This window comes from Vombatus ursinus, unplaced genomic scaffold, assembly GCF_900497805.2.
Source record: "Vombatus ursinus unplaced genomic scaffold, bare-nosed wombat genome assembly UNPS02014785.1, whole genome shotgun sequence".
Classification (NCBI taxonomy): Eukaryota; Metazoa; Chordata; class Mammalia; order Diprotodontia; family Vombatidae; genus Vombatus; species Vombatus ursinus.
Genome location: NW_020954563.1, coordinates 453,066 through 477,556, shown reverse-complemented (window position 1 = coordinate 477,556; position 24,491 = coordinate 453,066). Strand labels below are relative to the sequence as shown.

Sequence of the window (24,491 nt, the reverse complement as noted above, 5' to 3'; positions counted from 1 at the left end):
ACCTGACTTCCTGGGAGTGGCCAAGCTTGCAGGCCTCCTTCCTGAGCCTGGCTAAGGTGGCTCCCCCTTCTCTCTGCAGACTCACCAGCTGGGCATCACTAAGCACGGTCTCCATCATCTGCTTGTATTTGGTCATGCTCTGAGCTGCCTCCTGCAGGGAAATGGGGAGGTATCAAAGTCAAGTTCAGGCTTGGCATTCCTACTACCTTTCTCAGTCAATGGACTTGGACTCTAGGGGTACACCCAGGCTTTTTTTGGGGGGGGACATTGGTTGGTCTCACTATTGTTCAGTCATGTCTGACTCTTTATGACTTTATTTGGAGTTTTCTTGGCTAGGACGCTAGAGTGGTTTGCAATTTACTTGCCATTTTTACAGATGAGGAACTGAGGCAAACAGGGTTAAGTGACTTGTCCAAGGTCACACAGCTAGTAAGTGACTGAGGCTAGATTTGAACTCATGAAGATACGTTTTCCTGATTCTGAGCTCAGTGCTTTATCCACTGTGCCACCTGCTTGCCTCTTGGATAACTCAAGCTGGTAGAAGAGCTGTGTTCAGATAGCACAAGGGGTCTTTAAGCTTTCCAGGGCCAGACTTTGGTGGCTCCTGGGGTCTTTTCAAATGCAGTTAAGTCATCAGTTTTCACTGAGTATACTCCTTCTCTCTAGCTCCACTGGTCTACAGCTCATTCTATAAGGTCTTCAATATCTGGAAGACTCCAGCCAAACATGCACTCTCCCTGCAACACCTGGGGATCCCTTTCTGTCACATCAGAAGGGAGGAGACACTGGGATAGGAGACTGGAGACCAAAGATCTGTCACTGACTTGCTTTGTGCCCTTGGGCAAGCCATATTTAATTGCCTCTTTGGGACTCAGTTTCCTGCTCTGTAAAATAAGGGCAGCAATTCCTGCCCCATCTCCCATATAAATAATTATGTATTTCAAAATCTGACCGTGAGACTCTAGCTGGAACTTGCTCCTTGCACCCCTAGTTTGGTTTCCTGTGCTCACCTGTACTCCTTTGGGGGGCTTGCCCTTCTCAAACTCCTGGATGGCATCCTGGAGCAGTGTGGAAACCTTGCGGAGTTCAGTCAGGAAGAGGTCCACCCTCTGCAAGAAAGAGATCCCAAGGGGATGGCAATTAGTGCTTAGTGTGGAGGGCAGAGGGAAGGCAGAGAATTGAGGGTGGAGTTACATTAAAATGTTAGCTCTTTTAGGTCAGGGATGGTTTTTGCCTTTCTTTGTAACACCAGGGCCTTGGCATAAAGCCTCACATATTGTCAATAAACTCTTAATAAATTTTTGTTGACTGAAGAAGGCAGAGAGTAGAAAAGTTTATAAGCAGATAAGGGCTTCTCCTGAAGTCATCACTGAGGTTACGTGACCTCTCTCATGTTGCCTGAGAATGGTTTTAGTGTTAATGTAGACAAAGCTCTGCTTTGAGAATCAGGAAATCTGGGTTCTAGGGGCCATTTTCCAAGTTGCTTGACAACATTCTTATGCTTTTATTGACTCATAAAATGGATATGATCTCAATTCCTGCCCTACTTCTCTTGCACACTGTGGTCCTGAGGCTAAAAAGGGATAATGGATATGAAAAACCTTTTGAAAAAAGTTGAAAGCCCCCTGCCAGGGTCTGCAGCTATATCAGGCTCAGTTATGATAACCTTCTTCATTGTTTCCATGGAGCTGGGATCTCATCAATGGGAGTACCCCACTCAACCTGGAGATTTCAACCTTTCTAATCCTGTGATTCTAATTCTTGTTAATTCAACAAAGATTTATTAAGTGCCAACTGTTTTCAAGGCAGTTGGGAGACAAAGATGGAAAAACAACATAGTATCCACCTTCAAGGAGTTTATAATCTAATAATCCATTCTTCATCACATTCTCCATAGGGAATGCACCCAAAAAACTGGCCTCCCGATTTTTGGGTGCCTTGTGGACACTGGGATAGGATATTTTTCCTGTCTATCTGTTATCCTTTAATCTTGATACACGACTCCCATATCTTGATAGATTTTTGTGCTGTTTCTGGAGGGTGAGTCATTACTGGTAAATTATAACATTAAAATTAACTGGGTCACAGAATCACAGCTTTATTTACTTATTTCTTTTTGTTAGTTTGTCTCTTATTTATTGGGAAAGGTTCTAGTGTACCCCCATTGGGTATGATGGATATATAGATATTATATATATATGTGTGTGTATACAGACACATACATATACATACACATACATGTTGTTTAGTTGTTCAGTCATGTCCAACTCTTTGTGACCCCATTTGGGATTTTCTTGGCAAAGATACTGGAGTGGTTTGTCATTTCCTTCTCCAGTTCATTTTACAGTGAGGAAACTGAGGCAAACAGGGTTAAGTGATTTGCTCAGGGTCATACAGCTAGTAGGTATCTGAGGTCAGATTTAAACTCAGGAAGATAAGTTTTCCTTACTTCAGGCCCAGCATTCTATCGACTGTGCCACCTTGCTGTATATACATATATGTATATGTATATATATACATATATATGTATACACATATGCATATACATATACATACATACATATATGTATGCATAAGTATAGTGCCACTTTGTTCTGTGTGCGCACTTTCTCTCTCTCTCTCCCTCTCTTTCTCTATGTGTGTATGAAATAGATTTAGAGCTGGAAGAGACCTCAGTTATCATCTAGTTCAACGCCCTCATTTTACACATGAAGAAACTCAGGCTTAGAGAGCTTAAGTGATTTGCTGAAGGTAGCAGAGACAGGATTCAAATCTAGGTTATCTGATTCCAGATCCAGGGCCCTTTCCACTCTATCACATTGCCTGTCAAATTGCCTCATTGCACATTATAATATAACCAATAGTTATCTATGCGATACCCAATTAATAATAGCTTACCATTCTATGGTACTTTACAGTTTATGAAGCACTTTTCCATCCCTTATCTCACTTGACTCACAAAAACAATACTGTGAGGTTCACAGGCAGGTATGATCACCCCAATTTCACAGATAAGGCAACTGAGGCTCAGAGAGGGCAGGAAACTTGCCCAAGACCACTTTGCAGAGTTAATGGCAGACCCATTAGAACCTAGGTCTCCTGTGTCCCAGGAGACTGTAGTGGACTTATCACTATACAGAATTGGAAGGGATCTCTGAGGGCATCTAGGCCAACCTGTACTTGAACAGGTATAATACAATATCCCCAGCAAGTGGTCATCTAGCCTTTGGTGGTTATACCATAGAGTACAGTCTCTCTTAGAGTAAGCACTGGGATACTCTGACAAAACAAACATCCAAAGAGAAAGGCACAGACCTACTAAGAGGTTGGGTAGATGGCAGAAATCACTTCCTTATTAGCTCCTGGTAGGCCTTGGTTCTATCTTACTTTCCCTCCTACTAGCTAGTGTCCTCAATGCTGCTCAAACTAGTAGGAGAGTACGATGTAGTTTCATCTATCCCTGTAAGACTAGAAACTCTATGAGGGGTGGCACTGCATCTTAATTGTCAGGGTCTCATGCCTGGCAAGGGCAGTAATGTGGCCTATTAGAAACAGGATTTGGAGTCAGGATCTGACTGAGTTCCAATTCTGACTCTGCTATTTACTGCTTAGGTGACTTTGGGCAAATTATTCATTGTCTCTGGGCCTCATCTGTCAAGTGAGGGAGGTTGAAAGAGATGATTTCTAAAGGCCCTTCCAGCTCTAAATCCTATAATTCTATAAGACAGTGGATTCTAAAAGCTTTGAGGGGACACTCTGAGAGGCAATGTCAATAGGGCTGGACTTACAGTGTAGAAGAAATGAATCCAAATCCTATCTCAGGTATTTACTAGCTGTGTGACTCTGGGCAAGTCACTTATGTAAGTGCCACTCTGTGCCTCAGTTCCCTTACCCATAAAATGAGAGGGTTGGACTTGATGGCCTCTTGAGTATATTTTGACCCTAAATCTATGATCCTTGGGGTCAGTGCTTTTCCCTTAGAACTGGAAACAGTCAAATCATTAGATTTCTAAGCAAGAGTACATGTTACTCTAATGGTTGAGCCGTTCTCCTGGAAAGCACAGAGCAGGATGGAATGACTTGCCCAGAGTAGGCTGGGCCAGTCCCCAGGAGGTCAAGCAGTGGCCTCTTCCCTTACTATCTAGGACAGCAGCAGTGCTCCAAGTTCCTGTTATTATCACACCCCAGAGAGCCTCTGGCTACATGGCCTTCTTTTCCACAGTTCCTCTTTCCATAGCCTATGTTAGAGCCAAACAGGAATACTCAGTGTTCCTTGAACCCTTTCACTTTTCTGCTCCCATGCCTTTGGTCATTCTATTTTGTTTTCCTGGAATGCTCTTTCTCTCTCATATTGCTCCAGCCCTGCCTGATCATTTCCTGCTAGCTCTTCCAGACCTCCAGGAAGCCTACCCAGCTAAATACAATCCCTACCCTTCTGCTTTCTCACAGTTCTGTGTTTTGAACACACTTATATCTTTACACCCTACTTTGTATCATAGTTATTCATGGACATATCTTTGGTTCCTAGACTCCAAATTACCAATATAATCCTCATAATGCATAGATATCATGATGGCATATCTGCTTAAAAAAATCTCAGTGGCTCTCTATTGCTCCTAAGATAAAACACAAATTCCTTACCCTTACCACTTAAGCCTTCCACAATCTTGCCTTGACCTATCTTTTCAGCTTTATTTCATACTACCCCCTTAACATGCTCCAGCTTCTCACTGCACTGGATGACTAGCCTTCTCCCACCTCTGCTTGTTTGCCTGGGATATCCCCCATGCCTGAGACAGGCTCCGCACCATCACTTGGCCAAATCTTTTCCTTCCTTCAAGGCCCAGTCAGGTACCACCTCCTCCATACAACCTTCCCTATTCTTTCCCACCCTCAACTGAAAGTGTTTTCTTTCTCATCACATTTTCCCCTGATCTCTTTTTCTGGATTTCTCTTCAGATCCTATCACACTCTACTTTGTATTATACTTTCTGTGTTCTAGCCATATCCCTCTATTAGAATGTGCAGTGGGTTACAACGCTAAGTTGTTGAGGGCAGGGACTATATAATTCCAAAATTTTTGTATCCTGACACAGAACCTTATTCATAGGTTTGATAAATATTAAATTGAACTGAAGGCAGGGATTATATCTTTGTCGTCTGTGGGTTCCCACATGGGGCCAGAAACAAAAAGTAATAGTGAGCTTCCTAGACTGGTCTTCCCTTTGGGTAGAAGGGATCTGTTATTTTAAGCAAGAAGGCAAAGAGGAGGAGACTGAAGGCCATGATTGTAAACACCTGGAAGAATTGCACCCACTGACTGTGGCAGTATGGGAAGGAGCCTTCCAGGTCTGGGGTCAGCTGGCTCTGCTCCACGTGGCGGCTTAGGGCCTTCAGAGATGTCAGCACCTCCACCTGGGTGAGAGAAAAATCAAATGAGATCTTAGACATAAAGAGCACGAACAAGCATGAATCCTGGAATGTTTGTCAGGTATTGAATGCCTTGATATTCTACTCTTCCTCTCTGGGCTGCTGGTCTAACCTTGCCTTCCACTTTGACTGAAGGGTTTAGTTCTCCAAACCTGCCTTCCTTCTCTGCCCCCCACCCCCACAACCCCACTCCCACCCACTCTTCTTTCTCCACCTGGGTGTTAGATCATTGGAGTTAAAACTGGAAGGGACCTCTAGCCCATCTTGTCTAACTCTACTCATTTTTATTTTTATGTTTTTTTTTTTTAGGCAATTGAGGTTAAACAACTTGCCTAGGGTCACACAGTTAGTAAATGTCAAGTGTTTGGTCTGAGGTCAGATTTGAACTCAGGTACTCTTGACTTCAGGGCTAGTGTTCTATCCACTGTGCCACCTAGCTGCCCCTTCTACTCATTTTATGAAAGAGGAAAATGAAGGCTGAGGGTGGGGAAGTGGTTTCTCTAAATACCTGTTGAATTGAATTAACTGAGGTCACATATCTAGTAACAACAACAATAACACAGGTAGCAAGCATCAGAGCCAGGATTCAAAACCAGGTCCTGTGATAGCAAATCCAATTCTCCTTCTATTGCACCACGCTGCCTTGGCCTTAGTCTTTCTGTTTTTTTGAATCTAGACTCAGTACTCTTCATTCAAATGACTCTGGTTTCATTAAACCATAGATTCATAGAATCTCAGGTTTGGAAGGGATTTCAGAGGACATCTGGTCCAATCTCTACTTGAAGCATGAGTCTTATCCACGACATCCAACTCCAACAAGTTGACATATGGGTTTGCTAAATGCCTCGTGTTTGTTGATTGATTGGTTGATGGGAACTCATTACTTTCTGTGGTGGCTGATTCCATTTTGGGATGGCTCTGGTTTTTTTTTTTAAATCCTCTCCCTTTACCAGTTACAAAGAAGCACATTTACAAACCTATGTGTTTATTTGAAGAGAGGGAGGAAATCTTTAAAAAGTGACAAGGCAAGGGTTCCAACTCCTTTCCTTTAGGGCTATAGTGGATGATGGAGGGGTAGATTTTTTTTTTATTAATTTATTTTGATTTATCAGCAATCACTTCCATATGTTTTCAAGTTTAAATTTTTTCTCTCCCTTCCTTCCCACCACCCTCCCCAAGACGGTGCACAATCTGACATAGGCTATACATATACATTCCTATTAAACATATTTTCACATTAGTGATGTTGTAAGTAAGAATTAGAACCAATAGGAGGAACCACCAGAAAGAGGAAACAAAACTCAACAGAAGAAAAAAATAGCAAATAGTATGCTTCGATCTGCATTCAAACTCATTCTTCCTTTGGATGTGGATAGCATTTTCCATCATGAGGCCTTTGGAGATGTCTTAGATCCTTGTATTGCTGGGAAGGGTTAAGTCTATCAATATTAGTCATTGCACAATGTGGCTGTTATTGTGTACAACGTTCTCTTGGTTCTGCTCACTTCACTCAGCATCAGACCATACAAGTCTTTCCAGGTTTTTCTGAAGTCAGCCTGTTCATCATTTCTCATAGCACAATAGTATTCCATTACATTCATATACCACAACTTGTTCAACCATTCCCCAATTTATGGGCATCCTCTCAATTTCCAATTCTTTGCCACCACAAAAAGAGCTGCTACAAATATTTTTGTACATGTGGGTCCTTTTCCCATTAGTACGATCTCTTTGGGATATAGCCCTGGAAGTGTTATTGCGGGGTCAAAGGATATGCACATTTTTATAGCCCTTTGGGCATAGTTCCAAATTGCTCTCCAAAACGGTTGGATCATTTCACAACTCCAGAGGGGTAGATTCTTACCAATGATAATAATAACCATATGTTGACTCCTGATTCAGGATGATATAGTGGAAAGAGCACTTAGAGGAGTTGGGTTCAAATCCCACCTCAGGTATTTACTACCTTTGTAATCTTTTACAAGTCATTGAACCTTCTAGACCTCAGTTTCCTCAACTGTAAAATGAAAGGGGTGGTGGTGGACTTCACTAAATGACCTCTAAGGTCCCTTACAACTCTAAGCCCATGATGCTTGATAGTGGGAGTTCTTAATCTTTTGTATGTCATAAGCCCTTTTGGTAAAATAATGCTTTTAATGCATAAAATAAAATTCTTAGTATGACAAAAGAAACCAAGTACACTGAAATACAGGTACTAAAATACATTTTTAAAAAATTAATGGACCCAAGGTTAAGAACCCCTGCTTTACAAGGAAAGTAGGGAAGGGTGCTGACCAACCATTGACAGGGATGCAGTATTACTGAACACAATCTTAGCTTTTCTAGGAGTGGCATCATAATAATAATGAACATTTATATGGTGCTTACTATGTGCCAGTCACTTTACAGTTATCTCATTTGGTAGTGGAAAGAACACTGCATTTGGGAGGCAGCATAGTACAGTGGAAAGAAGACTGGCTCTAAAGTCAGAGGAACAGGGTTCATCTCCTACTTCTCATACTTATTATCTGTGGGATCTCTGACAAGTCACTTAAAACTTTCTGGGTCTCAGTTTCCTCATCTGTAAAATGCAGAGTTGGACTTTTTGGCCTCTTTAATTTTTCTTTTCTTTTTTTTTTATTTTTAGGTAATTGGGGTTAAGTGACTTGCCCAGGGTCACACAGGTAGTAAGTGTCAAGTGTTTGGTCTGAGGTTGGATTTGAATTCAGGTCGTCCTTACTTCAGTGCTGGTGCTCTATCCACTGAGCCCCCTAGCTGCTCCTTTAAGGCTCCTTTCAGCTCTTAATCTATGAGTTCTGGAGTCAGAGAACCTAACTCTGCTACTTTTTTTTTTGCTATATAATCTTGAGCAAGTCATATCCCCTTCTCTGAGCCTCAGTTTTCATACCTGTAAAATTGGCAGGCTGGATTAGATGAGCTCTAAGCTCCCTTTCAGCATTGAGACACACACACACACACACATAGTTCATTCATTCATCCATCTATTTATCCTATACTCCCAGATCCCTTCTAGTTCCCACATTCTGTGTTCTACATTATGAAGTCCCGTTTAGCTCCGACATTCTACGTTCTAAGGTGCCTTTTATCTTTGACATCTGCAATGAACATAATCTCTACTCTAAATTTATGAGAAAAGCCATGGGCTGGGGCGTGTGAGGGCCAGGATAGAAGTTGAGGGTTGAGGTATAATAAAGCAGTGACTCTCACAAGCTAGGGCTGGCGGCTACAACCAGTCCATGGTCTCTTTGTAATCAGCCTGCTTGTTGTGGGTTGCTGTCCCCTGCTATCATCCTGCTATAGGAAAAGGGACACCCACTAAGACATATCTAATGGGAAGGAGCTTTTGTTCCTAGGGACCAAGTGATGAGTCCTGCAGGCTTACAGGCAAAATAAATCCGTTGACTGTATTGATTTGAGGTGGGTGCCTAGAACAATAGCAGAGGCCAGGAAGGGAGTTGTTACTGTGTTTTTATGTGCCTGTCCCCTAAGTAACAATTTGCCTGCTGCGGCACGTTTACTAACCCCCGAGAAAGATGGAGACATTTTAAATCATTTTACTGAGCAGAGCAGAAACATGAGCTTGCGCACTCATTACGGTGTTATATGGTGGTAATTAAAGGGAACCACATTAAAAGAACAGCCTAGCTCTGAATGGCTGCCACAATATACATGGGGAGTGAAGTAAGTACAAGGGACTTGTTCTTTTCGAAACATTGAGTTATCCCTGGTGGCTCCAGTACATTAACAGAAGCCTGGAGAAAGAAAAGTACATTCATGATCCACTCCACCTAAAGGCAGCTTGAGGCTGAGGTGCCCATCCTTGTCCAGGACCGTAGATTCAGAATTGGAAGATCCCTTAAAGTGCATCTAGCCCAAACTCCTCATTTTACAGATGACGAACTGAGCCTGACAAAGGTTAAGGGATTTATTCAAATTTATATAGATAAGAAGTAGCAGAACCAGGATTTGAATCTGAGGCCTCTGTCTCCTTTACTTCAGGAAGAACTGGGTTCATCGTCACATCTTCCCTTCCGTATCCTGACTCCGTGAGCATAAGGATCTTATCTTATTCATCTCTGACTCTCTCATTGTGATATAGCACACAGAATGATCTTGCACATTGCAGGGACTCCGGAAAGTTTTACTCAAAAGCTAATACTGATATAGCACTTGAAGGTTTGCAAAGCATTTTGCAAACATTATCTCATGCAATCCTCACAACAACCCTGTAAAGGAGATGTTATTATTATACCCATTTTATAGCTGAGGAAACTGAGGTTGAGAGGCTAAGTGCTGGTATATCTGTAGTGGGTTTTAAATCCAGGTTTTCCTGACTCCAAGTCCAGCATTCTATGCTCTGTGCCTCATAGAATGTATGAGAGAGTGCTCTATCCTGTAGTTGTTATCTTAAAGGAATGGGGGTGAGGTGGGGGCAATGGGATTGGGCCTCCATTTCCTTATCATTAAAATGAGGGAGTTGGACTAGATGGTTTGTGAGGTCCATTCTGCCTCCTTTTCTGAGATCTTATGATCATAGTGGTTGTTGCTGTTGTTGTTGAGTCCTTTGGTTGTGTCTGACTCTTCATGACTCCATGGACCAGCTTTCCATGGGGGTTTTCTTAGCAAAGATACTGGAATGGTTTGCCATTTCCTTCTCCAATGATCGCAGTGGTACCAGTGGCCAAACAAAGGAATTGAGAAGAGTTCTGCTGTCCTCTGCTGGTCAGACTGGAGTACTGTGCTCAGTTTCGGGAGCTACGTCATAAGAGGGCCATTGACAAACTGAAGGTGTACAGAGGAGGGTGATGAGCATGGGAGCAGGCTAGAGATCATGTCATATTAGGACCGGTCAAAAGAGCTGAGGCTGCTTAGCTTGGAGATGAAAAGACTCAGAAGGTGGGTGATCACTGACCAAGGGCTATCATAGGGAAGCTGGATCTGGTTTGTTCTGTTTCACCCCGGAGAGCAGACTAGGAGCATTTGGCGAGGTAGATTTGGGCTCAATAGAAGGCATTACTTCCTAACAATGAGAACAGTGCAAAAGTAATTAGGGAGTGGTGAGATTCCTATCACCCAAGATGTTTAAGTGGAGGAAGCATGATCACTTGTCAGGGATGTAGTAGAAGGAATTTGTACCCTGTTTGGGAACAGGTTGGATTAGATGAGTAATGATGACTTCAAATTTTGTCAAATGTAGATAGATCAGTAGATAGTTCAGGTTGGGATGAAGTGGGTTAGGCAGACAGCACCCAACACTGGGAGGTCAAATGGTCAGGAAAAGCAGTACTAAGAGATGAATACTAGGGTTAGCGTCATCCTAGGCACGGGCTGTTGATGCTCTGCTCTTATATACTCCCCCTAAACCAGAAAGACCTTCAACCTGGACATCACTTAAGCCCTAGAACTCACACCCAATATGTACCCTCTGTTCCTGGGGCCCTCCCTCTGCTTGGAAGGTAGAAGTCTCTTCCAGAACCTCCATATAAGGAGGGCACCCAGGGCAGTCATGTCTTCGTTTCCCATCAGGTTGCACTCCTCTGGACTCCATCATGCTTGTGGCTGCGTACCTTCTTTTTCATTCCCTGGCCACCCCCCTTCATCTTCCCTTAAGTGTTGTCTACCCCATTAGAATGTAAGCTGCTTGAGGGCAGGGACTGCCTTTTGCTTCTTTTTGTACTCCCAGGGCTTAGCACAGTGCTTGGCACATAGTAGGCACTTAATAAATGTTTATTAGTTGATTGATTACCCTGTCTGCCTTACAGGGCTATGTAGAAAGCTCTTTGCAAGTCCTTTAATGCCACAGTAATGTGAAATATTATACCAATCATCCTGGCACTTAACCATTCGCCATCTCATGTTTCCACCTATTTGTCTTATGTGCATTCCTTTTGTCTGGTCAATTAGACTGTGACCTCTCTAAGGGTAATGGCCGTATCTTCTTCTGTATTCTCACCTGCCTCCCTCTTTTTCCCCTCCCTCTACCACTCCAGCATAGTTGAATCCAGGGCTGAGCACATAGGAGTGACTTAATAAGCACATTTTTTCTTGAAATATATTTCATTTCACCTTTTTTTTTAAACAATGAAGGATAACTATTCAGAGATTTCTCACCCCATCCTACCCCCCAAATCCTCCTGTTTCACTCCCTACTGCTGCTCTTATCAGTCATTCCAGAGGGACTGCACAGGCCAAGTTTGGGGAAAGGCAGAGAGAACACAGAAAGAGGAGGAAATTTATTGATTTACATTCCTCCCTTTTATCCCCTATGCCCCACCATCACATTTTTTTTTTTTTGCTTGCTGCTATGCACCCTTTGTAGGGACTGGGAAATGGAATCCAGGTGGGGAATGTCAATTCAACTAGACCTTCTCTCTAACACACTCTGAGTCCCAGCCCTGAAGCACAGAACAGAATATAACCACAGACCCACGAGCAGACAGACATCTACAGACATCCAGGGAAGCAAAGACATACTGCATGCTCTTCTGGTAGCCTCTCTCTTTGCAATCAGAATGGTACAGAATAAACAAAGAAGGGACTATGCCTGGCTGTTTGTTCTTACACTCTTTTTTATTTTATTTTATTTTTTTCCTTCTTTATTTTTTATTTTTTTTAACATGTGTTTTTAAAACTTTGGGTTACAAATTTTCTTCCTCCCTCCCCACCCACCCTCATTGAGAAGGCAAGCAACTTGATACAGGTTATACATGTGTAGTCATGCAAAACGCTTCCATAGCAGTCATGTTGTGAAAAACTAAGTATATTTCCCTTCATCCTATCCTACCCCCCATTTATTCTATTCTCTCTTTTGACCCTGTCCCTCCTCAGAAGTGTTTGCTTCTGATTATCCCTTCCCCCAATCTTCCCTCCCTTCTATCATCCCCCTGCTCTCTTGTTCATTCCTACACTCTTCCACACTGTGACTATAAGAAAGGAGCATTGACCTCACCAAAATGCTTTCTCTTCTCTGGACCAAGAGCAGAGAGAGCTGTGTTCCAACCCTCTTCTCTTCCCATCCCCCTTCTCCCCTTGCCTCGGCCAATCCTCATGCTTCTTGCTCTTACCTGGATGCCTGGTACTTTCTCCAGCTGGGTAGCCGCTTCCTTCTCCCCGAGGAGTAGCAAACTATGAATGGAGACTGGGGCCAGGGCCTGTAGGAGACAGTAGCTTCACATTCATTCTTTTCACTTTGCCCACCCTGGCCTACACACACTTCTTCTCACAGATGTTCTAGGTGGGACACAGGGGAAAGAAGGCATCTCAGAGATTGAGGCCATTACGTGATGGACTGATCATAACTGTCCTTATTTGCTAAGGACCAAAAAATACCCATTATGTCATTAAGTTGAGCTGGGAAAGGCTCCTTATAATTTGCTCTATTGAGATTTCATGGGAATACAATCCAGATAAGTATTTCCCAAGCTTTTGCACATCTGGACCATTGAAGGGGGAATTCTCTGCCTCCTCCTTAAGGTCATCCCCAATTCACTCTCATCCACACCTACATTTCACACTTGGTAAGGTAAAAGTCTTTTACATTGTTTTTTGTTGTCATTTTTCAGTTGTGCTTGACTCTTCATGACCTCGTTTGGGGTTTTCTTGGCAAAGATACTGCAGTGATTTGCCATTTGCTTCTCCAGGTCCTTTTACAGATGAGGAAACTTTAGCAAACAGGGTTAAGTGACTTGTCCAGGGTCACATAGCTACTAAATCTCTGAGGCTGGATTTGAACTCATGAAAAGGAGTTTTCCTGACTCCAGGCCTGGCCTTTATATAGTTACATACTTTTATGTATACTTATTCTGACTATATAGTTTCCCCTCTTCAGACTTAATCTGAATACTATGCTCAGGCCAGGGCATCATGTTAAAAAGGACACCGATAAATTGGATAAAGTCCAGGATGGTGAGAGGCCCTTGAGTCCACATCATATTAGGATCTTTTGAAGAAGCTGGGGACATTTAGCTTGGACAAGATAAGAAGCCATGGGGACACGACAGCTTTGTTCAAGTATTTGAAGAGCTGGTATGTGGAGCAAAGCTTGGACTTGCTGTGTTTGTCCTAAAGGCAGAACTAAGAGCAATAATGGACATTTCAAAGCGGCAAGTTTAGGTGTGAGGCCAGGAAAACTTCCTAACAATCTGAATGGTCTCTCCTTCTTTGGAGGTCTGTAAGCAGAGTCCAGGAGAACACTGGCCAGGTATGTTTTTGTGGAGCTCCTTTTGGATATGGGGGCCACTATGACTCTCAGATTTTATGGCACTGTGAAAGGCCCAGGGACAGGTTGTGCCTGCTGCCTGAGAACCAGAGGGGCTGGGGTAGGGAAGAAACTCAGCAGCAGACAGGCCATCACACGATGAGCTCTTTGGCCATAGTGACCATGACAGAAATCAAGCACAAAGTAACCCTCAGAGCTATGCGGCCTCTTTCCACCTCTGCAGTGATGGTGACAAAGTGGCAGAAAAGGAGGAGATACTCAGTATAAGAAGGCATGGTTGGGCTGTGTCCTAATAGCAAGCATTAATGTAGCACTTGAAGGTTTGCAAAGCACTTTGCAAATATGATATCCTTTTATCCTTATAATAATTCTGAGAGGTATTATCCCCATTTTACAGCTGAAGAAACTGAGGCTGAGAAGAAGTTAAATGACTGCTCAGAGTTATACAGCTAGGAAGTATCTAGGGCAGCATTTGAACTCAGGTCTTGACTCCAGGGTTGGTTTTCCATTCACTGTGCCACCTAGCTACTAGAGATCATATTTGTAAAACATTGAAGGATTTAATTTTATTAACGAAAAAGTTGGAATCAATGTAACATAAGCAATTTCTTTTCACTGTGGGAACTGAACACAGCACCATGTGGCAGGGAATGTGAAGATATGTTCTAGTGCTAGCTTTGTGTCTGACCTTGGGCGAGTTCTTTCTCCTCTCTGAGCCTCAGTTTTTTCCTCTATTAAAATGAGGGGTTTGGAGTAGGTGGTCCAAGATCCTTTTATTTCATGTTTCTGTCTAGAAGATGCTGCATACATATTTGCTAATTGATGGAATGAGACCAGGAAAGATTGACAGAGAAGGGGCAAGATGGCGGCTGGGGTACAGGAGTGCTGGCTCAGCGTTCCCCTACTGCATGTCTTGCAGAGAATCTCGGAGGTGGAAGAGACCTCAGCAAGCATCTTGTGCAATACTGCCTGAAGCATGAATCCCTTCTACAACATTCCTGATCAGTTCCCTTCTGTTGGGTTGGGAGATGCCCAACGATGGGGAGCTTTCAGGAGGACCTATTCCACTTTTGGTCAACTCTAAGGAGGAAGCTTATTCTCACATCTGCCTCCTTGTAACTAGGGCCCTTTGATCCAAGTCTTACCTTCCGGCATCAAGCAGAACAAGTCTGTTCCCTCTTTCACATAATAATATTCCCTTTAAAATTTCTCTTACTGAGGTCTAAACATTCCCACTCCCTTTCCTCAATATGACATGAGTTTGACGCAGAGGATGTAAGGTCTATCAATTCCCCCATTTCGTACACCATGCCTCTCTTAATGCACTGGAAGATCCAATTAACTTTCTGGTTGCTCTATCACACTGCTGACTCACATTGATCTTGCAGTCCACTGGACCCTCCGATCTTTTTTGGTGATAACTATTGTCTAGTTCTGCCTTCCCCTTCCTGTACTTTTTGTTGATTTTTTGAACCCAAGTAGGACTTTACATTTATCCCAATTAAATTTCATATTGTTAAGTTGAGCTTAGTATTTGGTCCACTTACCTGTGTTGTTCTCAGAGCATTAACCAAGCTGGGAGTAGGGGGCTGTTTCCTGGCATCAATCACAACAGTCACTCCTGTGGTCTTGGCTTCTTGCCTGTGGGTCAGAAGTCAAATTGTGAATCACATTTGGATAACGCGGAGAAAGGACAGGAAGAGGGAAAGAGATGGGGATGGTGAGGTACACTCTTTTCTACCAATAGGAAGAAATGTCTCCTCATAAGCTCCTCCTCCTAGCTACCTCCTAGCCGAATTTCTCGATCCTGGCCCATAGTAGATGTTTCATTGACCTGGTGTTACATGGGAATGAGGATCAAATGCAATATTTTCAGAACAAAACTATCAGAAATCTTTCTTTCTCTCTTTGTTTCTTTTTTCCTTCCTTCCTTTATTCTTTCTTTCTTTCAGAAGCAGCATGGTATAGTGAAAAATACAATAGGCTGAGAGTTAGGAGATGTGAGTTCTCGTCTCTATATGGTCATTCACTGGCTATATGATCTCTCCTCTCTGGACTTTAGTTTCCTTCTCTAAAAAAATAAGTTGGATTAGATAAGAGAATGTCTATGGTCCCTTCCAGCTCTAAAATTCCATGTTCTATAGTCTAAGGCAGGAGATTTTAATTTGAGGTCTGTGAACTTTTTAAAAATAATTTAGTAACTCAATTTCAATATAATTAATTTCCTTTGTAATCCTATGTATTTTACTTTATGCATTTAAAAATTCTTCTGAGAAGAGATCAGTAAGTTTCACCAGATTGCCAAAGGGTTCCATGACACAAAGTTAAGAACCCCTTTTCTAAGTTCTCCAGCTCTGATATGTTATTTGTTCTATTCTACATTCTATATTCTAAGGTCTATTCTAGCTATGGTATTTTATGTTTATGCTCTATCTCTTTGAGTTTTAACATTGTAACTCATTCATTTTACAAAAGTCTTCCTAACCCAATCAATAGGCTGCTTGGGGAATGAATGCCCCTCACCCATTCTTGAAATGTTCCCTTTAGGCATCTGCCAGCTGGGTGGCAGAGGCAATGGGGTGGGCCCTCGGTACTTCTGCCCAGTGACTTGGTCTCCTCCATTTGATCCCGGAAGGTCGTGGGGATGCCTCCCCACCCTCCCCCAGATCTTCCATGAGGTCTTTAGGCTGATGGGGTAGGCAGCCAATAGCTGTTGCTTTTGGAGGTGGGGCATTGCCCAGTATTGCCTTTGGAGAAGGGCCTGTGAAGTCATTGATTGGTTACTCCTTTATTCTGGGAGGAAACTTGTTTTGCTCCTTGTCCTCAATTGGTGTCTGGACATGTAACTCAGGTTCTCTAAAATAATTTCTAACGAGGCCCAAAAAGAAAAATAGACCATCTCACACCTTGGTAAATAGAACCAGATGCCAGGACCTACGGGCTACCCTGGGAATTCTTCATTGAAGAGAAAAATCTCATTATCACATGTTTGCACAGAAACATGGATGCACACAAGCACATATGCTGAGCCAGAAACATGTATGCGTACACACACATACACACAAAGCTTAACCTTCAGAGACATACACATAAGAGCACATTCGCTTGCGCTCACTGACGTACAGACCTGAGCAGATAGATAACAAGTATGGATAGTACAATTCAATCCAGTCCAGTTCAAAACTCATTTATTAAGCCACTGGAGAGCCAGAGGCAGATACAACAGAGAATCTGCTTTCAAAGAGTTTGTGCCCAGAAACACATGCAGTGAGCAAGACAGTTGCACATGCACAAATACAGACACACACTGACAGGGACCTGCAGAGATAGACAGACAAACACAAAAGCGAACTCAACCCTTGATAGGCACCCATGCACACCTATACATACATACATTGACATATGACGCGCAGGCACAAGTGGCCTAGACAAATTATCCCATTTGCAAAGTTCTCATCCTTATAAAGCATTTTGGGGTCAACTGATGATCTAGAGAGGCTCGAAGAATCAGGGGCAGGGGAGGGTGGAAACAAATATCCATCCTTGAGAGGGAAACTGCCTCTGTCTAGCACACCGCTGCTCAGTCCTCCCTGATTCCCTTTCTGGTGGGTAAAACATGCTCCCCCATGTCCAGGACACTAGCTGTAGAAGCTGGGAAAGGGTTTGGCTGTGTCTTTAATAGATCACAGACCATCAGAGTTAGAAGATCCGCTATTCCAACCTACTTATTTTATGGAAGAGGAAACTGAGGCCTAGAGAAGGAAGTGACTAGTCTAAGGTCACTTTCATTTAATATCAAAGTTAAGTTCGAAGCATCAGTCTCCTAACTTCTAGCTGAAGGAGCTTACACCACATCCCCTTCATTCCTGAGCTCATTTCTTGGAGTTAAGGTTCACTTGGAGGAGTTCTTATAGCTCTGCTAATGTCTATATAATATCATGTGAGAGGCACTGAAAAGATCCCTGCCTAGAAATTCCTCTCCTACCAGCCTGCTCTGCTTAAAATTCATCATGAGAATCACCTTGTTGGGTTAAGGAATGGAAAGGTCCAGTTAACATGCAAATATGTCACCCAGATAGGGGAAGACCTTAACCCAACTGGCACCCATTACTTCATGTACATAGTACACAGGCAGGCAGATACAGGTCAGGGATGTTTGACTAGGTAGGAATGGGGACCTGGGAACATGCTGATGTTCATTCTGTCCTGTGGGAAGGAGACATGAGCTGGGCCAAATTCCCAGAATGCCTAAGGGGAGCATTTACCCATGGGTTGGGGTGTCTGGGGGTGTAGATCTTCAGTTTTGTAGACAGGAGTCGGAGGAGGAGCAACAGAGCACTTTAGCCCTGATTACCCCTGCCTACGCCGTGTACCTTCCCACCCTCCCACCCTGCCCTCTGCCTTCCTCCCCTGGGCCACAGGACAATCTCAGACTGTGGTAAAAATCCCCTCTGTTTCTTTGCCAAATTGACTGAAGTGATTTCCAAATCCAGCAGATGGCAGCAGCCTCTTTCTGGACAAGGTCCAGACTGGCCCAGAGATTATACCATCCCCCCTTCTCTTCCCACCGGCTCCCTGCTCCAAATAGCTGATTGCAGAAGCAAAGCTTATTAGCCTGGAGTGTTTCCATGTCCTCTTGGAACCTGCCAGCTCCTGACTTGAGCCTCCAAGCAAAGAAGCCTAGCCAGAGGCAACGGGTCTTGTGACTGAAAGCCTGAGACAACTGGCTCAGCTCAATTCACTGTGTGACCTTGGACAAGGTATTTCCCCTCTCTGGGCCTCAGTTTCCCCCTTATGTCAAGTAAGATTAGACTGTATGACTTCTACTGTCTCTTTCATCTCTGACATTTTATGTTCTAAGTTCTAAAGTCCCTTTTTTCCATTCCCCCTTGGGCTCCCCAAATCAACCTCTGCCTTGGAAGTCGTTGATTGGCCTATGACATCAAGGTCAAGCTCCCCTCTCTGGCTTTTGAGGACCTCTCCAATCAGGCCTCATCCTCTCTACAGTCATGATCACAATCTCTTCTATTTTGTAGAGACATTATGGGCACTGGCATGCACTATCACTTTTGTTTTTTACAGTGTTGTTGCAGTGTCCATAGGGTAGCATCCAAGAGTGGGGGGGCCATGCTATGCTTGCTGTGATATATCCTGGTCAGGCCACAGCTGAAGGGCTGTGTTCAAGCCTGACTGCCACCTCTGGGGATGGACATTGGGAGTAAGATGGAGAGTACTAAAAGGAGGATCTTAGGTACACGCCATTAAAGTATCTGTTAAAGGAATCTGAGCTGAGGCTTGGGGGGAGGGGTGAAGGTGGGTGATCTAAATGTAGACATAGGAAGGTTCGGATGCCAAAATCCTGCACGGGGAAACATGGAGCACACAAGACGGTAAAGCAAGGCAGCTTCATTGAGGAGATATATTTAAAATATGAAAGGCAGCTAGGGAAGATGATGGAGATAAATCTGGTCCATTGGGACCCTGGTGGAATTGGGTGGACCCCACCAGAGCCCTGTAGGCAATGGAGCATCCTCACCAACCAGTAAAGTCCTGGTGGGTTTTCATAGGAGAACTCAGTATTGAGGGAAGGGAGCAAGGAGTCTGGACCTGGGGGCTAGTACTGTCATGAGAGTTGGGGGAAGGAAGATTTCCCCAGGGAATTTCTGGTTGGTAGGAAAAGGGACTTTGGACCATAACTGCTGGCCTTACTCTGGCAGGGTGACTCAAGGGTTTTGAGCTTCCTTGGGGCTTCTTCATTTAGTAGAGTAGGGAAACTACCATGGGGGTTGTTAGGGAGGGGGCAAGACTACTGTTTTCAAATATTTGAAGGCCTGTCATGTGGAAAAGGGCATAGATTTATCTTTTTGGTCCCAGATGGGCAGTGGATGGAAGTTGCAGAAAGTCAAATTTACTCTTGATACAAAGAAATCTTTGTCACAGCCCCAAAGTAGAAGGGGTTGTCACAGCAGGCTCCTCATTTTTTCAACCAAAAGTTTATTGGCATTCTAGGTATGTGGTAGAGTGGATTTTGCTCACTTAGGGGTTGCCCTCTGAGGTCTCTTTCAACTCTGAGATTCTGTGGTTCCATGATATAAGTATGATCATCCCTATTTTACAGATGGGAAAACTGAGGCTCAGAAAGGGGAAGAGATTTTCAGAGAACCTGACTCTAGATCTGCACTTTCTACTATGGTATGATCTCTCTCTCTCTCTCTCTCTCTCTCTCTCTCTCTCTCTCTCTCTCTCTCTCTCTCTCTCATTTATAGGCCCAGGTCTGCTCCTGTCTCTGGGGGGAGGGGTGAAGGTGGGTGATCTAAATGTAGACATAGGAAGGTTCAGATGCCAAAATCTTGTACGGGGAAACATGGAGCACACAAGATGGTAAAGCAAGGCAGCTTCATTGAGGGGATATATTTAAAATATGAAAGGCAGCTAGGAAAGATGATGGAGATAAATCTGGTCCATTGGGACCCTGGTGGAATTGGGTGGACCCCACCAGACCCCTGTAGGCTTTCCTGTCTCTACACCTTTGCTCATGCTTTTCCTTCTACCTGTAATGCCTTTCCCCTCCTCTCTACTTAGTTAAGCTCTACTTTCCTTCAAGACTCAGCTCAAGGTCATCACCTCTACGATGCCTTCCTGGAACTCTAAGGGATCCCTTTGCTGTTTCCTTCTATAGTTTCCTACCTCTTAAAAGAGGAATTCTCAGTAGCTCTCTCACCTTGCTTGAGTTCCAAGGCCACATACTCAACTTGATATTCCAACAATACTTCAGACCCAGTATGTTCCTCTTTCCCCTGGACTTTTCCATCTCTGGACTTCCTTATCTCTTGTGGGGATGGAGTTGGGATAGTATCATTTACTCAGACTTAAAACCTAAGTCATCTTTGACTCTTCCCTTTCCCTCATTCAAGACTTCATAAACCATTCAATCTAACCCTTTCACTACAGATGATAAAACTGAGTCCTAGAGAAGGGAAAGTACTTATTCATGAAATAAGTAGTTGAGGGAGAATTTGAACCCAGGGCTTCTGATTCAGATCCAGGCCTCTTTCCCTTAACCATACTACCAAGTCTTATTGATTTTTGTCATTTCAAATATGTGTCTTGGGAAGTAGGAAGAAGTGAAGAGGCCCAGCTGGCTTCTAGTTCTAACCCTGTTACTGACTTGTTGGGTGACAATCTGGCATTGTCCAGCCCATGCTTGTTGTCTGACTTTCAGATACCACCTATTGCTGTACCTGGGGATGGAGCACAAGTAGATGAGGAGCTTGGTGACCTCTCTGGCTGAGCACCATGGTGCATCCCACGCTGAGCCACTTGCAGTCACCTGGAGCAGACGCCTCCCTGTCTTGTCCTGGCTACCTGGGTCAGAAGAAATCAAAAGAGAGTTAGTTGCTTTGAGCTGACCTGGTTGTAGAGTTTTGGTAAGGAAACCAAAGTCTTAGGATCATAGGAGCCTAGATTTAGAACTGGAAAGGATCCTACAGGGCATTTAATCCAATCTTCCCTCCCCCATTTTACAAATGAGGAAACTGAGGCCCAGAGAGCTTGAATGATTTGCCCAAGGTCACACAGGTAGTAAATGGGAAATATGGGATCAGAACCTCTGAGGCATATTGATCTCTGACTGGAAACACACTTAGGTTCATATTGTTCCAGAACACCAAATGATTATGAACACTGGGATAGGGGGTGGATTACTAAAAAAGGGAGTTAGTTTCCCTCTGGTCCATAGTTAGACTGGGAGACAATGAGAGAGTATGAGTGAATCAGTGTAAGCCTATCAGTCCCAAAGGATATGACCAAGCCTTTCCTGATCCAGCAAACAGATGTGATCTCTCCATCTGCTGCCTGAAATACCACAGCAATTTGTCTCTCTCACAAAAGCCTCAGCATCCTTCACCTTGTATTGTGAAGATCTGTGTCCCTGTGTTAGTCCTTTACCAGACCATGGCATCCTTGGATCCCCTACTAGATCATGGGAAAACCTTGTATTCCACGTACCAACATTAAGCATGCTGTAGATGTTTGGGAAATATTTGTTGAATGATTGAACAGAGAGTTGTTCTAACGGACCATTAAGATCCAATCAATGGAATATGAGTACCTCAAGGATAGGTTTAGTTTGGCCTTTGTATCTCCAGTGCCTAGCACAGGGCTCCACACATAATGGGTACTGAATAAATGCTTGTAAAATTGAATTGAATCAATTGCCAAATCCTATTGATTTCATGTTTAGTCTCTTCATAGGTCTTCCCACTTTTGCTCTCTTCCTACTCTACTGCATGTTTCACAAGGTAACAGAGCTATTTTCTTTAAACACCGCTCTGGCCATTCTTGCTCAAAAGCTCCAGCGGCTCCCTATTATCTATTAAGTGAATTTCAAACACCTTTACTTTGAGAATTTAAGGTCATCCTTAAGCTGATATTGCCTTATGTTCCCAGCCTTATTTCATATCATCCCACTCCCTTCACTCTACATTCCAACCAAAGTGGACTCCTTTCTGTCTCTCAAACATGGCCTGTGTTTTCCCTGCCAGTTTCCTATGCCTAGAAAGGGAGACAGTGTGGTATAGTGGGAAGAGCACTAGTCCAAGATTCAATGTGCCTGGATTCAGGTCCCACCCCTGGCACTACTTGTATGACCTTAGACAAGTCATTCAACCTCCCTCAGTTTCCTTATCTCTAAGGTTGAGGAGTTGGACTAGATGGTCTCAGATCTCTTCCAGGTCTTCTGATCTTGTAATTATGAATATCCTTCATCCTTGCCCTTAGCTTGTTGAATTCCTACTTGATCTTTTCAACCTAACTCAACTGCCACCTTTTCCATGAAACTTTCCCAGATCTCTGTTCCTCCCCTTCAACATCACCCAGACCACCAGTTTTGCTTCTAGTCTGGGCTTCAGAGCATCATCTGGGGAAGTGGCTCGGCATAGGGCTTGCTTCCCTGGAGTGATGGCTAGGGTCATTGGGCTGGAAGCATTGCTATTCCCAAGGTTCTTAGTTTCAAAGTCTTAGGCTGTCTCCTTCAAGGTCTGTGGGGAGGTAGTAGTCAGGGAGAGGCCAGATTTGAACTCAGGAAGATAAGTCTTCCTCAGTCTAGGACCAGCACTCTATCCACTGCACCACCTAGCTGTCCTATATTGTACTCTGCTCCTCCCTAATATATTTACCATGTTAATTAATATGTATATAATATTGATATTGTATATTGTAGTTATTTATGTTTATGACATAAGGATAAATGTGAGCCCTGTGAAGGCAAGATCTGTGTCTTATCTAAATGTTTTCTCTTCTTGAGCACAGAGCACAGTGCTTTGCATGCAGGAATTTGATAAATGTAATAAATGATCTGCATTGAATAAACTTTGCTAAATTGAACTGAAGGAAGGCCTCCTTGATGACTGAGTCAGGGTACCATATTCTTTGGCGATGGCTACCAGCGTCCAGGCTAAAAAAGCCTGCCTGAGTCTTCTCCTTCAGGGAGTTTGTATTCAAGGCAGGCAGAGAACAAAAACTGGCTCTGTCTGAAGCCCTGTGACGGCCTGGGAAGGATCAGGGGAGGTGTGGTGTGGGGGACATTGAGGAGGGAGAAGGAGCAATTTACAGGCCCTGCTTTCTATATTTATACTTGCAGATTTTCAGTCATGAGATTCATGTCATGTAATTTCCTGTTCCCGGGAAGACTGCGGCGTCTGTTCCCATTATCCTGCCTGTCATGAGGTGTTCAGCTGGGAAGCCATCAACACCCCATCTGTTCAGCCAGCAAAACTGCTGTCGGGCCCTGACCTTTGTAAGCTGCCCTTGGCCTTCTTGGCCCAGCTCCCCTCCATGCTGCTGGCCTTCCTCAATGGGGGCCATGGTAGGGTTGCCTGACCCTCTCTCTGGAACACTTTCTCTCTCTCTCCACCCTCCTCCCCTAAAACAATAACCAAACCTTTGAATCATAGAATGTCAGAACTAGAAAGAACCTTAGAACAATAATAACTGTCAGCATTTCTAAAGCTCTTTGATGTTTGCAAAGTGCCTTACAAATATTACCTCATTTCATCTTCACAAAAGTTCTGGGAGGTAGATACTATTATTATTCCCATTCCACAGAAGAGGAAACTGAGGTTTGGAGAAGTCAAGCATCCAGGATCACACAGCTAATCAGTGTCTGGGGAAGGATTCAAACTTGGGTCTTTTGGAATTCAATGCCCAATATGCTACACATCATGTCCCCTAGCTCGCTAGAAAACAGAATGTCATAGCTGAGAAGAACCTGAGAACACAGACTGTCAGAGTGGTGGTGATCACATTTCTAAAGACCTTTAAGATTTATGAATAGTTTTCCTCAGGACTTCCCTGTGAGGTAGCTAGTAAAAGAATTATTATTTCCATTTTACAGATGAGGAAAAAGGGGCTCACATGGTGTAAGTGACTCATGTGGCACACAGTGCTTGTCCTGTAGCAATTTAGTAAATGTTTATTGATTGATTGTGCAAGGCCACATGTGGAACAAGCAGCAGAATTAGAACCCTAGCCCATGTCTTCTGACTTCAAGTCCAGGGCTCTTGTCTCTACAGCATGACACCTCATCTTAGAACAGAAAATGAGCTAGCCAGAAGGGTCTGGAGGGGTTGTTTAGGCCAGTCCTTACTCCTACAGATTAGGAGATTCTTGCCTTGAGCACCCAGCTAATAACTCCTTGTCTCCAAGGTCAACGCTTGTTCCACTGTACTATAAAGCCTCTCTTTCCTTCTCTATTTTTTCCTCCCTCCCCCCCCCCCCCCCCCCTTCCTTCCCTCCCCTCCCCCCCCCCCCCCCGCCCCCTCTC

At 43.7% G+C, this 24,491-nt stretch overlaps 1 protein-coding gene across 2 annotated transcripts in view; it reads right to left on the bottom strand.

Moving 5' to 3' along the window:
• The window catches only part of KIAA1755 (KIAA1755 ortholog), a 76,072-nt gene that overhangs the window by 21,533 nt on the left and 30,048 nt on the right, over window positions 1-24,491 (bottom strand). For both annotated transcript variants that reach the window (XM_027867293.1, XM_027867294.1), the window contains 6 exons: window positions 20,911-21,034; window positions 15,217-15,310; window positions 12,516-12,602; window positions 5,299-5,415; window positions 1,011-1,109; window positions 3-151 (listed from right to left, as the gene is read on the bottom strand). In XM_027867293.1, the coding sequence (XP_027723094.1) occupies window positions 3-151; window positions 1,011-1,109; window positions 5,299-5,415; window positions 12,516-12,602; window positions 15,217-15,310; window positions 20,911-21,034 (670 nt within the window). The remainder of the gene's footprint in view (window positions 1-2; window positions 152-1,010; window positions 1,110-5,298; window positions 5,416-12,515; window positions 12,603-15,216; window positions 15,311-20,910; window positions 21,035-24,491) is intronic.